General features: G+C 61.6%; 1 protein-coding gene across 1 annotated transcript in view; it reads right to left on the bottom strand.

Annotated features, from left to right (window-relative positions):
* Positions 1-10163, bottom strand: part of DNAH17 (dynein axonemal heavy chain 17) — a 32460-nt gene extending 22297 nt beyond the window's left edge. The window contains 29 exon segments of the mRNA XM_071451241.1: positions 696-856; positions 1146-1277; positions 1398-1505; positions 1602-1727; positions 2176-2328; positions 2532-2658; positions 2798-2889; positions 2969-3316; positions 3532-3654; positions 3867-4115; positions 4481-4633; positions 4857-4943; positions 5062-5178; positions 5256-5478; positions 5715-5884; positions 5984-6238; positions 6334-6516; positions 6677-6820; positions 6939-7079; positions 7183-7286; positions 7420-7528; positions 7692-7838; positions 7939-8134; positions 8251-8608; positions 8611-8749; positions 8985-9152; positions 9483-9566; positions 9644-9799; positions 10042-10163. Coding sequence (XP_071307342.1) covers positions 696-856; positions 1146-1277; positions 1398-1505; positions 1602-1727; positions 2176-2328; positions 2532-2658; positions 2798-2889; positions 2969-3316; positions 3532-3654; positions 3867-4115; positions 4481-4633; positions 4857-4943; positions 5062-5178; positions 5256-5478; positions 5715-5884; positions 5984-6238; positions 6334-6516; positions 6677-6820; positions 6939-7079; positions 7183-7286; positions 7420-7528; positions 7692-7838; positions 7939-8134; positions 8251-8608; positions 8611-8749; positions 8985-9152; positions 9483-9566; positions 9644-9772 — 4526 coding nt within the window. The 5' untranslated portion in view covers positions 9773-9799; positions 10042-10163.
* Positions 10164-13381: the final 3218 nt, after the last annotated feature.

Raw genomic sequence — 13381 nt, 5'->3', positions numbered from 1 at the left:
GACTGGGTCAGGGTGATGTGATGGAGCACCTGTGCAGGGGCTGGGTCAGGGTGATGGGGCACCTGTGCAGGGACTGGGTCAGGGTGATGTGATGGGGCACCTGTGCAGGGGCTGGGTCAGGGTGATGGAGCACCTGTGCAGGGACTGGGTCAGGGTGATGGAGCACCTGTGCAGGGGCTGGGTCAGGGTGATGGGGCACCTGTGCAGGGACTGGGTCAGGGTGATGGAGCACCTGTGCAGGGGCTGGGTCAGGGTGATGGAGCACCTGTGCAGGGACTGGGTCAGGGTGATGTGATGGAGCACCTGTGCAGGGACTGCATCAGGGTGATGTGAAGGAGCACCTGTGCAGGGGCTGGGTCAGGGTGAAGGAGCACCTGTGCAGGGGCTGGGTCAGGGTGATGGAGCACCTGTGCAGGGGCTGGGTCAGGGTGATGTGATGTGGCACCTGTGCAGGGGCTGGGTCAGGGTGATGTGATGTGGCACCTGTGCAGGGGCTGGGTCAGGGTGATGTGATGTGGCACCTGTGCAGGGGCTGGGTCAGGGTGATGTGATGTGGCACCTGTGCAGGGGCTGGGTCAGGGTGATGTGATGTGGCACCTGTGCAGGGGCTGGGTCAGGGTGATGTGATGTGGCACCTGTGCAGGGAGGGCCGGGGCTGAGCGGGGCGGGGCAGGGGCGGGGCAGCCGAGCCTCACCTGTCGGTCAGGGGGGTGATGACCAGCCGGGGCGTGTTGCCCAGGTACTCGTAGGCGTACCGCAGCTGCGCGTCGCAGATGTTGGCGAAGCAGTGCTTCTCCCCGTCGTCCCAGCGGTGCCGCAGCTGGGACTGCCACGCAAACGCCTGCGAGGTCTCCACCTGCAGAGCAGCCGGCTGTAGGGGCTGGGGGCGCTGACACTGCCCGCCCCGGCCCGCTGGCACAGCCACACACCCTGCTCGGGGCTGCTCGCCACCTCCCAGCGCTAGGACAGGGGGCAAAGGGGTCCCAGGCTGTGCTGGGGTGCGTGGGGACCATCCCTCCCCACGGCCCAGCCCAGCCCACACCCACCAACAGAGGTGCCCAGTCTGAATGTAATGGAATGACAGGAAACCGCGCTCCAGAGTTCTGAGGGATGCTGCACCAAAAATTCCCTCTGGTACCAAATACCTTTGTTTGGATCATTTTGCTTATAACATCCCTTGCATGGACATCAATAGTACAGATTGTCATGATCTTCATTCTGTCTCCAGCACTCAGGTTCCCAAGGAGCAGGGAAATCAGGGCATTCAGCCGAGCAATCTGGGCAAGGACAGAAACATTGGGCATAGAGATGATGCCCTCGTTTGCCCACCTCTCGATGACTCCTGGCCTGGCAGAGAGGCTCAGGCCGGCTCCAGGTTGGGTGCAGAAGATGCCAACCTGCTTTTTGTTATAATCCTTCAGGGCATTCTCATAACCTTTCTCCAGACTCGCAAAGGCAACTCCAACCTCTGTGGTCCAGGCGATCTGGGTGCACGTGAGAGCGATCTGCAGCAAACCATGGAGACAAGGCAGCCATGAAGAGGAACCTGCTGTGCCTCCCGGGCTCTCTGCCCCTCTCAGGGCCCATGCAGCAGCACCCACCTGGGCTGGGTAGTCAAACACCCACTCCTCCCGTGGCTTGTCCTCGTAGGTGCCCAGGGCCTGGGGCATGAGGCTGCGCAGCGTCGAGCGCATGCGCTCCAGCAGCCGGTTCAGCCACACCTCCACCTGAGGGCCACACCAGCAAAGCTGAGCGGGCTCCAGCCCTGCCAGGCTGCACAAACCTTCCCCTGCATGTTGCAGTGCCCACAGAGAGAGCCTGGTGCCAGTCCTGCAGGGCACATCCCACAAACCTCTCCCTGCACATGGCAGTGCCCACAGAGAGAGCCTGGTGCCAGTCCTGCAGGGCACATCCCACGGGATGTGATGGGGGTGGTCTGAGGGCAAACAGCCCGGGGTAAGCACCCTGCAACCCTTGAGGGATGGGGAGGCCGAGCAGGTTCACACCACTGTGCTGCTCTCTACCTACAATGCAGGTGCCATTTCTAGGGCTTTTGGCCAAAAATCTTTGTAATTGCATTTTATACTCCTGCCAGGCTGTTAGAGCACAACCAGCAAAAGGCTCAGCCCGTCCTCAGCCTGCCCCCTGCCCCAGCCTCCACGAAGCTCAGCTGACCTGGCCAGACAGGTCACAGTCTGCATCGAAGTCCATGTACTCCCCATCCCGGCTGAACATCCCGTGGGCCACCTTCAGGGGCTTTTTGTCTGCGTCCTCCTGGAACTTCAGCTTGGCCAAACTGTCAAACAGCTTCGTCAGGTGCCGGGACACCTGAGAGCAGAGCACAGCCACTGTCAGGACCCCATCACCTGCAGAGCTACCTACACCTACCCCTGGGCACTCCCTGGGCACTGCACCCCCAGGAAGGTGGAGCAGGGATGGTGGTCTGCCCATAGGAGTGAAAAATGTTCTAAAACTGCTCAAACAAGGGAAATGGCACAGGACTCAGCCCCGTGCTCACACACAGCCTATACCTCAAGGGGCTCGGTCCCCTTGGATAAAATATCCAGTAGGTCTGCAGAGGAGACAAAATAGAACCGGGGAAAGGCCAATCTTTTGGTCTCCAGGTATTCAGCCAAGGCCTTCTCACAGACTGCCAGCCTGCAGAAAACACAAAAACCTGCATTAACCCCCATATATCAGCTTCACCCTTTGCTCAGTCCTTGCCTTGCTGATGCTTTGGAGAACCAACCCTTCCTTTGGCCTCCCAAATGCTTCACCAGGATCACTGGATCCTTACCTGTCCTGCAGCGCTTCCAGCTTGGTGTGCAGCCCGGGCTTGTTGGTGCATTCAATCACGTTGGGAGTTTGTACTGCATCAGCCATTAGATCCTGAAGAGGAAAAACAATTCAGCCACCCCGAAGTGGCAGAGAGCTGCAGGGAAAAGGAGAGGGGGAATGGGCTTCGCACTCGGAAATCCTCGTCAATGGTGTCAAATTTCTTTGACTCCTCTGGCAGTTGACTTCGTGTGTCTTCAGATGCTATGAAGATTGTTTCCAGGTGACTCCACTTCCTCTGTACCTCAAACCAGGTGTTGATAACAGTGTCAGTGGTTGACAGCTTCTGCTGCCAGTCCTGCGCCCTCTGAAGGAAGAAGGCTCGGTACTTGGATGCCAACACGTTCTGCAGCTGCATTTGGTTGTCCTCCAGCGTCTCAATGAGCACCTCATCCATCTTGAGCAGTGGGAGCTGGGTCCTGCCGTGGGGCTCATACTCAAACACCATTGCTGCCCAAGTAGTGTCCAGAGCATTCAGCACCTGTGGTTGGGGCGGGAGGGTGAGCTGGGGGCGGTGGTGAGGGCCCAGCCCCTGTGGGGAGGCAGGGGGATGGAGGAGTGGCGGCTCCAGGCATGGCTCCATGAGCTCTGTGTGCTCCCTGTGGGCCCCAGGAACCGGAACACGGGACCGGCAGCCACGGAGTCACACTGGCACAGGGGTCTAGCAAAGCAGGGGAGGAGCTGAGCCCCCTTTACCTTCTCCATCCCAGCCTCCTTCGTCGCTTTGTCCACAATGCCGCGAACCTCCTCCTCAAACTTGTGGAGATTGAGCTGCAGCAGATCCGCCAGGGTGGTGTTCTCGGACATGGTGAATTCCACCTGGAGCAGAACCAGCGTGGTTGGGCCGTGGGCTCCCCTCCACAGAGAGGAGTCCAGCAGCTCACCCAGACCAGCTCTTTAACACCCACGTTTAGAGACCCCACACAAATATTTGCACGTGACCAGATTTGAACCTAATGCCCCCTTCCCATGCTGGGTGTGGATCTGGGAAGGCTCCTGGGCCAGGGTTGGGCAGGAGGGCTCGGGAGCACCTTGGCTGTCTGCATGAGCTCCTGCCAGTGCCGGTCCCTGATGGCTGGGTTCTGCAGCTCGCTCACGGCACGCAGGGACGTCATCATGTTCTTCATGCTGCTGTCCAGCCCCGTGAACGCGTTCCAGCCCTTCACCTCCTTATCCAAACCCCGGATGTCTTTAGCAAATTTCTTGCACTCGATGTCCATATCTTCAACATTAAGCTCTGCCCACTTGGTTGTGTTCCAGCTGGCGATGCTCAGGTTCACCTGGACCAGGATACATTTCCACAACGTGGGATTAGCAGAGGCATTCCTGCCCGGGCACAGGAGCAGCTTATCCAGTGCCTGCACGCCCTGTGTGCCCACTCATGCACACACCACGCAGACCTGCTCTAAGAGTAACAACCTGCCCCATGTCTCATCCTCCCTCTGATGGCAATGAGCTCTCTGAAAAGCTGCAACAGCTCTGCAGCTTTGGTTGGCAATGGCAGCTGGCACCAGGTGCCTGTGCCAGGTACCTGCACTGGGTACCTGTGCTGGGTGCCCATGCCAGCCACGAGCAGCCTGCTGTCCAGCCTGTGCCTGGAAGCAGGGTTGGGCCCTGTGCCCTGCTCCCAGGGCACAGCACATACCAGGGTGACCATGTCCCAGAGGTCCTTCAGCAGGCGCAGCTCCTTGCGACACATTTGGAGCTGTTTGTACTCTGGGACTGACACCTCAAACAGTGCAGCTGACGTGGCCAGGGCTTCCATTTCCTTCTCCAAGACCGTGATGCTCTTATGTTGCTGGGTGGAAGAAAGGAAAAGGTGTCAGCCAGGGACTGTGCATCAGGGACATGTCTCTGTTCCTGCAGAGGTTCCATCCCTACTGCAGGTCCAGGTCCTCCCTGTCAGCCTGGGAGCTGGAGCCAGACCTGGAGCAGCTGCTCCTCCCCAGCACCCAGTGTCAGGGGTGGCCAGGCAGGGCCAGTGGGGACAACAGTGGCCCTGGTGTCCTCCCCTTCCTTACCCTGTTCAGTGTCTCGTAGGGCTCTGGTTCTGTGTATGAGAAAGGGGCATTTTCCTGGAAGCTCTCCCGGAAGGCGAGCTGCTGGACCTGTGTGGGAGCAGTGGGAGCGTGGGGCTCGTGAGGGCAGCCGGGATCCGGCAGCTGGGAGGAGCAGCAGAGTCCTCCCAGAGCTGCCCAGGAGCTGCCTCCCCGCCCCAGCTGGCACCTCAAAGTCCTGGCACTTGCTGCGGATGATGGCGGCCTCGGCCGCCTGCAGGGGCGCCGCGCTCTCCGCCACCCGCAGGCACAGCTTCTTGTTGCTGTCCCAGCTCTCGGGCAGCTTCTGCAGGGGACACCAGCTGGGGTCACCAGCCTGGCCCCAGGGAGCCCCTGCCCGGCCCCCATGCCCGAACAGCCCACCTGGAGCAGCAGGTGGATCTCCTCCGGCATCTTGTCCCCGTAAGTCTTGAGCAGTGCCACCGTCTCCTTCAAGGGCTCAAACATCGTGTCGGTCGCCTCCTGCCTCTCCCTGACCTTCGCCAGGTGCGCCATCACCTCCACCAGTCCTTCATAGTCTCCCTCCTCCAGAGGTTTACTCAAGCCGGCAGTGGACTCTTTGATGAAATTCTGCAACTCCTCAAGACTGAGAGGACAGTGATGCTCACCAGGTGTCCCTGGGGCTTGGGGCTCACTCTGCAGGCCATGACCCCCAGAAACCCACCCCTGAAGGTGCCTGGAACCTTCCCCTGGAACCTGCACCTCCAGGGCTGTCCCTGGGTCAGCCCTGCCCTGGCACACAGTGGTGCCTGTGCCACAGCTTAGCCGGGCTTCACCCAGTGGGAGCACCCTGTCCCTGTGCCAGGGCTGGCCAGGCCCTACCTGCTGGTGACATGCTGGGCGAGGTACTGCCGGAGCACCACGCTGTGGCCCTTGATGGCGCTCAGCAGCGCCTTCTTGAAGGGGCGGCAGTCGCTCTGCAGCCACCCCCCAAACACCCTGGTTTCCTCAAACTCCAGCACCTCTTCGTGCAGCCCCTCCAGCACGTCGATCTGGGGACGAGAACGGGTCACAGGCTGTGGCTGGCATCTCTCTGAGCACCCAGTGTCCTCCAGGGCACCCAAGCACATCTCAAGGCACCCATCCCACACCTCCTGTTGAAAGAGTGCCAGGGGCGGTATCCCAGGTGCCAAGGGTTTCTCTGGCTCTACTTTGGGCTCTGCCTCTCCCTCTTCAGTGTCCAAGGTGAGGAAGCGCTGCAGGAACTCCTCGGGGGTCTCCTTCCACAGGTGGGAGTGCTCCTCAAAGCTGGCACTGAATTCTTCACCTTCTGCCATGGTGCTGACCACCAGCGACATCAGCTGCTCCTGCATCCTCAGGAGATCCTGCTGGTCCTCCAGCGCCGCCTGAAGGGCCAGGCAGAGCTCAGGGACGGGCTGGGACACGGCCACCCTCGCCCCCTTCCTGCTGAGCTGGGAGCTGCCGCCTGCCATGGACTCACCTTGTAACTGATCGCCCCCTCCAGCAGCCGTGGCATGGAGGCTGCCACCCCCTCCGTGTCCCCCAGCAGCCCCTCCACCAGCACCAAGAAGCTGTCGCCGGCTCCCACCTCCAGGGAGGGCTGGTACTGCACCCGGCCCTCGGACAGCTCCATGCGCACCTCGAACAGCGGCGACACCTGGGCCTGGAACGGGTCAGGGCCTGTGTGGGGCTCCTGTCCCACCGCCCCACAGCCCTGCAGGCTGCAGGGAGCGCGGGGACAGCCACGTTTGGCACTGACCAAACCGGCAGCGGGCGGTGGGACACTCCGAGCCCAGCACCACTGCCACCACAGCAGCACCTACCTCGGGGTCCATGTTGGTGAGCAGCAGCTGCAGGGACCTGTGAACGAGCCTGCAGAGCCCATCCAACACAATTTTGTCGATGTGTGCCATATAGCTGTGCCATATCCGTGAGGCTACATCAGCCTTAAACATCTCTGCGTTCTCCTGCCACGAGAAAACCAGCCAGGAGTGAACACCCAGCAAAGGCATCGGCTCCTGATGCTGCTTCAAGCCCTTCCTCACGCCCCTGTGAGCCATGCAGTGCTCTGGGGCCATGTCTCACCTTCACCATGGCCTGGATCTTCTCTCCCGTGCTCTCGATGAGGGCACGGCGCTGAGTTATGGCATTTTCTTTGCCTTCGAGGTCCAGGAGCGCGGTTTCCTTGTTGTCCTTTCTTCCAAACAAGGGAGTGGCTGAACAGTCCTGCAGGGAGGAGACAACGGGGCTGCTCTGCTGGGCCAGGGAAAGGCCAGTCCCAGCTGGATGTGTCCCAGAAGGATGCTTGTGAAGTGCCAGCAAACATTACCTCCATCAGCTGGGTGATGCTCTGCAGGTTCAGCTTCGCTGTCTGGACTCGTTTCTGCAGGTCATGCAGGGTCTCCCTCATCTCCTGGATGTATTCCATGACACCTGGGAGGGAGATGGGCACACAAGCACTTTGTGGAGACACCCCCAGGGCAGTAGGAGGTCGGTTGGTGCTGGGGACCCCCAGAACGCACAAGGAGGATTGCCAGCCTTGGATGGCCAAGGTGGGGGTTTGTACCTTCATGGCTCCAGAACAGAGTCTTCTCAGCACTGGACAGATGGACATCCAGGGCCTCCCGCTCCTTCGCTAGCAGTGGCTGCTCCACTGGCATCAGCTGCTGCTTCACCTGAGCCAACACATCCACAGGTGAGCACCGAGGAACAGGGTCCCCACAGTGTTGGAGGGCAGCAGCCTCAGGAGGGGCAGGGACCCGAGGTGCCAGTGATGTGCCTGTGGTACCCAAACCCCCCAGTCCCTTTCAGCTGCCTTGTCCCCCCTTCAGAACCTGCCTCGTTGTACCAGCCCACGATGAGCGCCAGGTTGTCCCCTATCTTTTGGAAAGTCTCGTTTTGGGCAAAGAGGTTCTCGGCATTGGTGGGGATGTCCTGCTGCTGCTGGATGTGCAGGTACTTCACCTCGCGCAGGACGGCCGAGAGCTGCGAGAGACGCAGGGCGCCCGGGAGGGCCCGTGAGCCGCGGGGCAGCCCCGGCGCTGCTGCTGCTGCGGCTGCTGGGGCTGCCCGTGCCGGCGCCCACCTCTTTGCTGAAGTTGACGCTGAGGAAGCCGGACTCGGGGTCCCTCTGCAGCAGCGGCTGCTCCAGGCTGAAGTGGCAATCCTTGCCGGGCCCGCTCGCCCATTCCTCGTAGATCCTCTTGCTGTAGCTCTGCAGCAGCCCCAGCATCTCCTCGTACTTCCCGGACACCAGCTCAGCCTCGGCACCCACCATGGCTCTGTCAGAGCCACAGGAAAGCTGCTGAAAGCAGCAGGACGTGGGAGGGGACCCGCTCCGGGCCGGGTCCTGCCCCACCACTGCCCTGTGCCCCGTGGGACAGGGAGCGGCACCTACGGGTGCTTCATGGCCAGCAGGTCCCTGCGCGGCCCCTCCAGGCGCTGCTGCAGCTCCAGAGCCCACTTCAGCTGCCCGGCCACCGGCGGCATGTTCTTGTGGATGGCCGGGCCGCCCCCGGGCGGCGGCGGGGACACGAACCGCGTGTCGTACAGCATCTTCACGCTCTCCAGCTCCGCCTCGAACATCCCCAGCAGGGCCAGGTAGCAGGGGGAAGCCTCAGCCTTGATCAGGGGCCGCTCCAGCACGGTGGCAAACATGTGCACCAGCTGCAGGAGAGAGAGGCAGGCACAAGTTCCTGCACCTGGAGCAGTCCCAGGACGGGAGAGACCCCCGGGTCCCGTGGGAGCTGCGTGCTCGTGCCGGGCTGGGGCACAGGTACCTTCACAGCAGCTGTCAGGCGGTTACAGTCATCAAAGCCCTGGCAGAAGATGGCAGCCAGCTGCTTGTTTGCATCCTCAACCTTCTTCTGGAACTCTGCAAAGTCTGTGTTCCATTCCTGCCATTGAGAGCAAAATGGTTTAGAGTGGCACAGCCCCTGTGCCTCCTTCTCAAATCCTTCAGGAAGGGTTTGCTGAAGCCATGATGTGCTCCAGAGCCAGCCCTGTGCTGCTGTGGGGCAGTCCCGTGTGTAACTGCAGCACATTCTCACAAGAGATTTTTCTCTTTTCACTAAGCAATGTTAACACCTCCATTCCAGCATCCATTACATTTCCACTCCAGCACCTGCTCACCTCTTCTTCGGGATCCAAGGGATCGTATTTGCAGTCAGCAAAAGCCTTGGTGGCTTCACAGATCTCCTCAGAGATCCTCAACACCCAGGTCCCAAGGAAGTTTCCTCGCACCCCTCCCAGCACCGTCTTCTCCAGCCTCTGGAAGTCGATGGCTACCTGGAACAGCTCCTGGCAAGCACAAACCCCTTTTACCTGGCTCCCCCTGTCCCAGCCTGCAGGAGCTGCAGCACCAGCGCAGCTCAGCAGTGCTGAGGAGCGGCCCCACAGGGGTGGCCTGGCTGGGGTGTGCCCATCCTGCCGCGGGGGCTCGGGGCTGGGGGAACCTGCCCTGGCACTGGTGGCACTGGGCTCCCAGTGATGTCCCGCTGTGCCAGCGGCCCCAGCCCGCCCCAGGCTGCACCCGAGCCCCCCCTGTGGCACTGCCTCCCCAGGATCCATCCCCAGGGCAGGGAGGCCTGACTGAGGCTGGCACTGTGCCCTGAAGTGCTGTGCTCTCACCTTGATGTCCTTGAGCCTGTGCAGGAAGGCATCCATCCTCCCAAAGATCTGGGGCGGGGGAAACTCCCAGAGCTCTTCCCGCTCCTGGGAGGGGAGAGGGGCTGTCAGCCTGGAGCTGGAGTGCAGGGGGTCAGGGGCTCCTGCACCATCCCTGCACCCACCGGGAAGAACGTGGTCGTTAGCTCAGAGCAGTAAGTGCTGTAGGACTGGAAGAACTTCTCTGTGATGGAGATGGCGTGTTTGAGTCCCTCCAGGCTCTCCTGGGGCTCTCCCTGCAGCCCCTTCAGCATGTCCTCCGGGTTCAGGAATTTATAGGTCTGGGACAGGCACAGGTGGGTGTCAGGAGGACGTGGAGCCTCCTCCTGCCCCTTTCACCCCCACAGACTTGCTGGTGGTTGCCTGCAGTCTGTGCCTGCCCCAGACTCCCCCCAGCCCTAGGGGGGCTCTGCTGTTCCCTTGTTTGGGGTGTCTCCACATGCCCGTGACTGGACTGTCCCCATCTGCCCCAGAGAGGGGGCTGGAGGGGACAGGGTTGGGGCAGTGCTGGACGTGGCTGTACCAGGCTGATGAAGAAGTTGCAGGTCTCCTGCAGGATCCGGGCTATGTGGGCAGGCGAGTGGTAGTGCACGCAGTGAGCCCGCAGCAGGCAGATGGTGCAGAGCACCTTGGGCACCAAGGGCCGCAGCTGCGGGAGCAGAGCCTCGTCAGTGTTGGGGATGTGTCCCCCCACAGCCTCTGGGGCTCTGCCGCTGCCCAGATGAGGCCACCAGGCTGTGCCTGGTTATTTTGGCATACCTCAGTGTATTCCATTTGCTCCATCTCCTCCAGCAGCCCCTGCAGCGGCTGCAGGTGCAGGTTGACATCATTGGCTTCCTCCAGGCCTAGGACACGGAGAAAGCGTGTGTTGGGACGAGGACACCTTGTTGGGGGCAGCCACCACGCTGTCATGGGACCTCACCCCCGTTGACGGCCCTGAACATGTTCTGCAGCGATGGCCAGTAGCAGCTGTCAGCCTTCTCCAGGGCCTGGACCAGCACTGTCACCTGGGGTGTGACCAGCTGGGGGAAGAGGCACCAGGATCAGCACGGGCGGCTCAGCACGAGGACACGTGGCCACCGTGGGTGAGGCAGTACCTGCTCACTGATGCACCCCAGGCTGGTCACCCTGGTCTGCCAGAAATCAAACTCCACCCTGGGCAGGGGGTGCAGCCCCTCCTGCAGCTGCTGCGCTGGGTCCTGGCCGAAGATCTCTTCAACCTGCTGGAACCACTCGATGACCACGGTCTCGATGGAGTGCAGCACTGTGCCATCTATGGGCCCCACCAGGCTGGAAGGCAGACGGGTTATGTCTCTTGGGAGGCCTGAACTGCCCCAGGGGAACCCCAAACAGCCCTAGGGAAGCCCTCACTCCTGCTTGTGTCTGCTGCAGGGGATGGCTGTGGCCAGGGCTGTGCAGGGACCCAGCCAGTGACCCAGCTCCCATCCCTCCCCGAGTGATTTATGCTGCTCTGGGCCCCTGCCAGGCTTTTCTGGCACCAAGTGGTGCCACCCACCAGTCCAGGGCGGCGCCTGAGTCCTCCCAGCTGACCAGGTGCTCGGGCAGTGGGAGCAGTGGCTTTCCCTGGATCTTCCCAGTCATCATGAACATCTTGTTCTGCAGCTGCTGAGTGTGGCGCACGACGTCCTCCACCACAATCCTGGGCCAGTTCAGCCCCTCATCCTGGCTCAGGAGCAGAGGGGTCACAACCTGGGAGACAGGGCTGGGTCAGGCACTGGGCTGTGACCTCCTGGACACAGGGCACTGGGCATTTCCCCCTTGCTGCACACTGAAGCAGCCTCAGTGCAGTCATGGCTCTGTTGGCCACAGATGGGTTTGCTGGTGTTTATCAGGGTGACCAGAAGGCCCTTTGCTCTGGTTTCCAGCTCTCATGGCATGGGAAGGGCTAGAAGTGGCACAGCGAATGCATTTGGCAGAGTCAGGGGCTGGCACATGAGCAAAAGCCCCCAGCAATGAGGGGGAATAGTGGGGGCTCCTGGAGCTGATGCAGCTTTTGGGTGCTCTGGACTGGCAGCAGGAATATTTATGGGAAGTCTGAGGGAAATCCACTTAGACATTTCCCAGCTGCAGGGTAAAGGTAAGTGGGCATTATTATGAGTTTCTAAAATTGCAGGGAGGAAGTGATCCAGTAGGGGCCAGAAGCAAACCAGCTTGGTGACCTTCACCCAGCTCCTGTCCTTGTGGGAGCCACCACAAGGTCAGGATGAGGGCCTGGCACCAGTTTTCTTCTGTGAATTTTAGTTTATTTTGGAGCCCAGCAGGAAATTTGGCTAGAGCAGCCCACAGCGGGGGTCCCAGGGCAGCAGGGTACCCAGGGAGCTGCACTCACCCTGCTCAGCCCAAGCCTGCTCCTGCACAGGTAACCCACCTCCAGCAGCACGGTGATGAGCTGCTCCACGGGCGAGGCACCCATGTCTCCCACCAGCAGCGCGCTCCGACAGTTCTCCCCGGTGATGTTCTCCTCCTTCCTCTTCACGCAGTAGAATCCCTTGCCCTTTAGGGCAGGTGGGAAGCTGGTAGTGGGCTGGAGCTGCCCGGCAGGGGTCAGCGCCAGCACCAGCTCCTGCAGCTCCGGCTGCTTGAAGAACTTGTCCAGCATGACTGAAATCTCCTCGGTGGCCGCAAACTTGGCCCACTTGTCCGGCCGCACACGCAGCAGCGCCGTGGCCAGGCTCTCGAGGAGGAGCAGCCTCTCGTCCTCCTCTGGGGCTGACATCCTGCCAGCACCGGGCTCCCCAGCACCTGGGGTGGTCCAGAGAGGAACCCCGCTCAGGCAGGGGCTGTGCTGACCCCACAGCCTGACCTGAACTGCCGTCATCCCACCCCTGCCCTGCCCTCAGCCTTCCCTCTGCACATGGGGAAGCTGCCAGTCCCAGCCCTGCCTGGTCCAGTGGCCCCAAGCCTACGCCATCACTGCCTGCCCCATCCCTGCCTGCCCCTATTGCCCCCTGACCTGCTCCATCCCTGCCTGCCCCTATTGCCCCCTGACCTTCCCCATCCCTGCCCGCCCCTATTGCCCCCTGACCTTCCCCATCCCTGCCCGCCCCTATTGCCCCCTGACCTGCCCCATCCCTGCCTGGCCCTGTTGCTGCACTGGCTCACCCCAGTCTTACCTGGCTCTGCTGCTTCCCTGTTGCACTCCTCAAGGCTCCAACAGCCTGCAGGCACTGGCTGCACTCCACCTGACACTGCCAGCAGTTCAACTGACAGAGAGCCCCAACCGACCCTGGCACCAGCCCAACGGGCACCAGCCCAACTGCAGGGCTGCCCTTCCCCCTGCACACCCCACCGCCCCATCCCTCAGCAAGGGCTCTTTGCCCACCCTGGCCAGACTCAGGCTGCAGTGCCAAAGGCTGCCCCATCCGGGGCACAGGATGGGCAGGGACTGCAGCAGGGAATGCTCTGGCACATGCCCCCCTATGGCACAAGGGTGTGTGACTGGACAACCCCTCCAGTCTGATGGTACCAACAGAGCTGGCACAGGCTTGGCACTCCCAGCTCGCCCTCAGCCCCAGCTTGGCTTTGATCCCACTCACACCTGGCACCAGCTGGGTATGAATGCCCTCAGCCTGGTGCAGGACACGGTACCCGAGGGTACCCCCTGTCCCAGGTCCTGCACAGGGCCCTGAATGCCTCGGCCCAGCCAAGCTTGGTGCCCGCAGCAGGGAGCAGGACCAAGAGCTGTCCCAGCCTGGAACAGAACGGAGCACACTGCCCTGTGTTGTGCAGTGAGGCAGCCCAGGCACTGCCCTGCTGCCCAGGGGCCGCTGCTGAAGGCACAAGGCTCACAAACACCCCCAGCACATCACGACCTCGGGCTGGGAGGAGCATGAGCCCAGTCC

This window comes from Agelaius tricolor, unplaced genomic scaffold (assembly GCF_023055355.1).
Source record: "Agelaius tricolor isolate 1412-34295 unplaced genomic scaffold, bAgeTri1.0.p SCAF_32, whole genome shotgun sequence".
Taxonomy (NCBI): Eukaryota; Metazoa; Chordata; class Aves; order Passeriformes; family Icteridae; genus Agelaius; species Agelaius tricolor.
The sequence above is the reverse complement of the archived record's forward strand: the minus strand, read 5'-3'. Positions and strand labels throughout refer to the sequence as shown.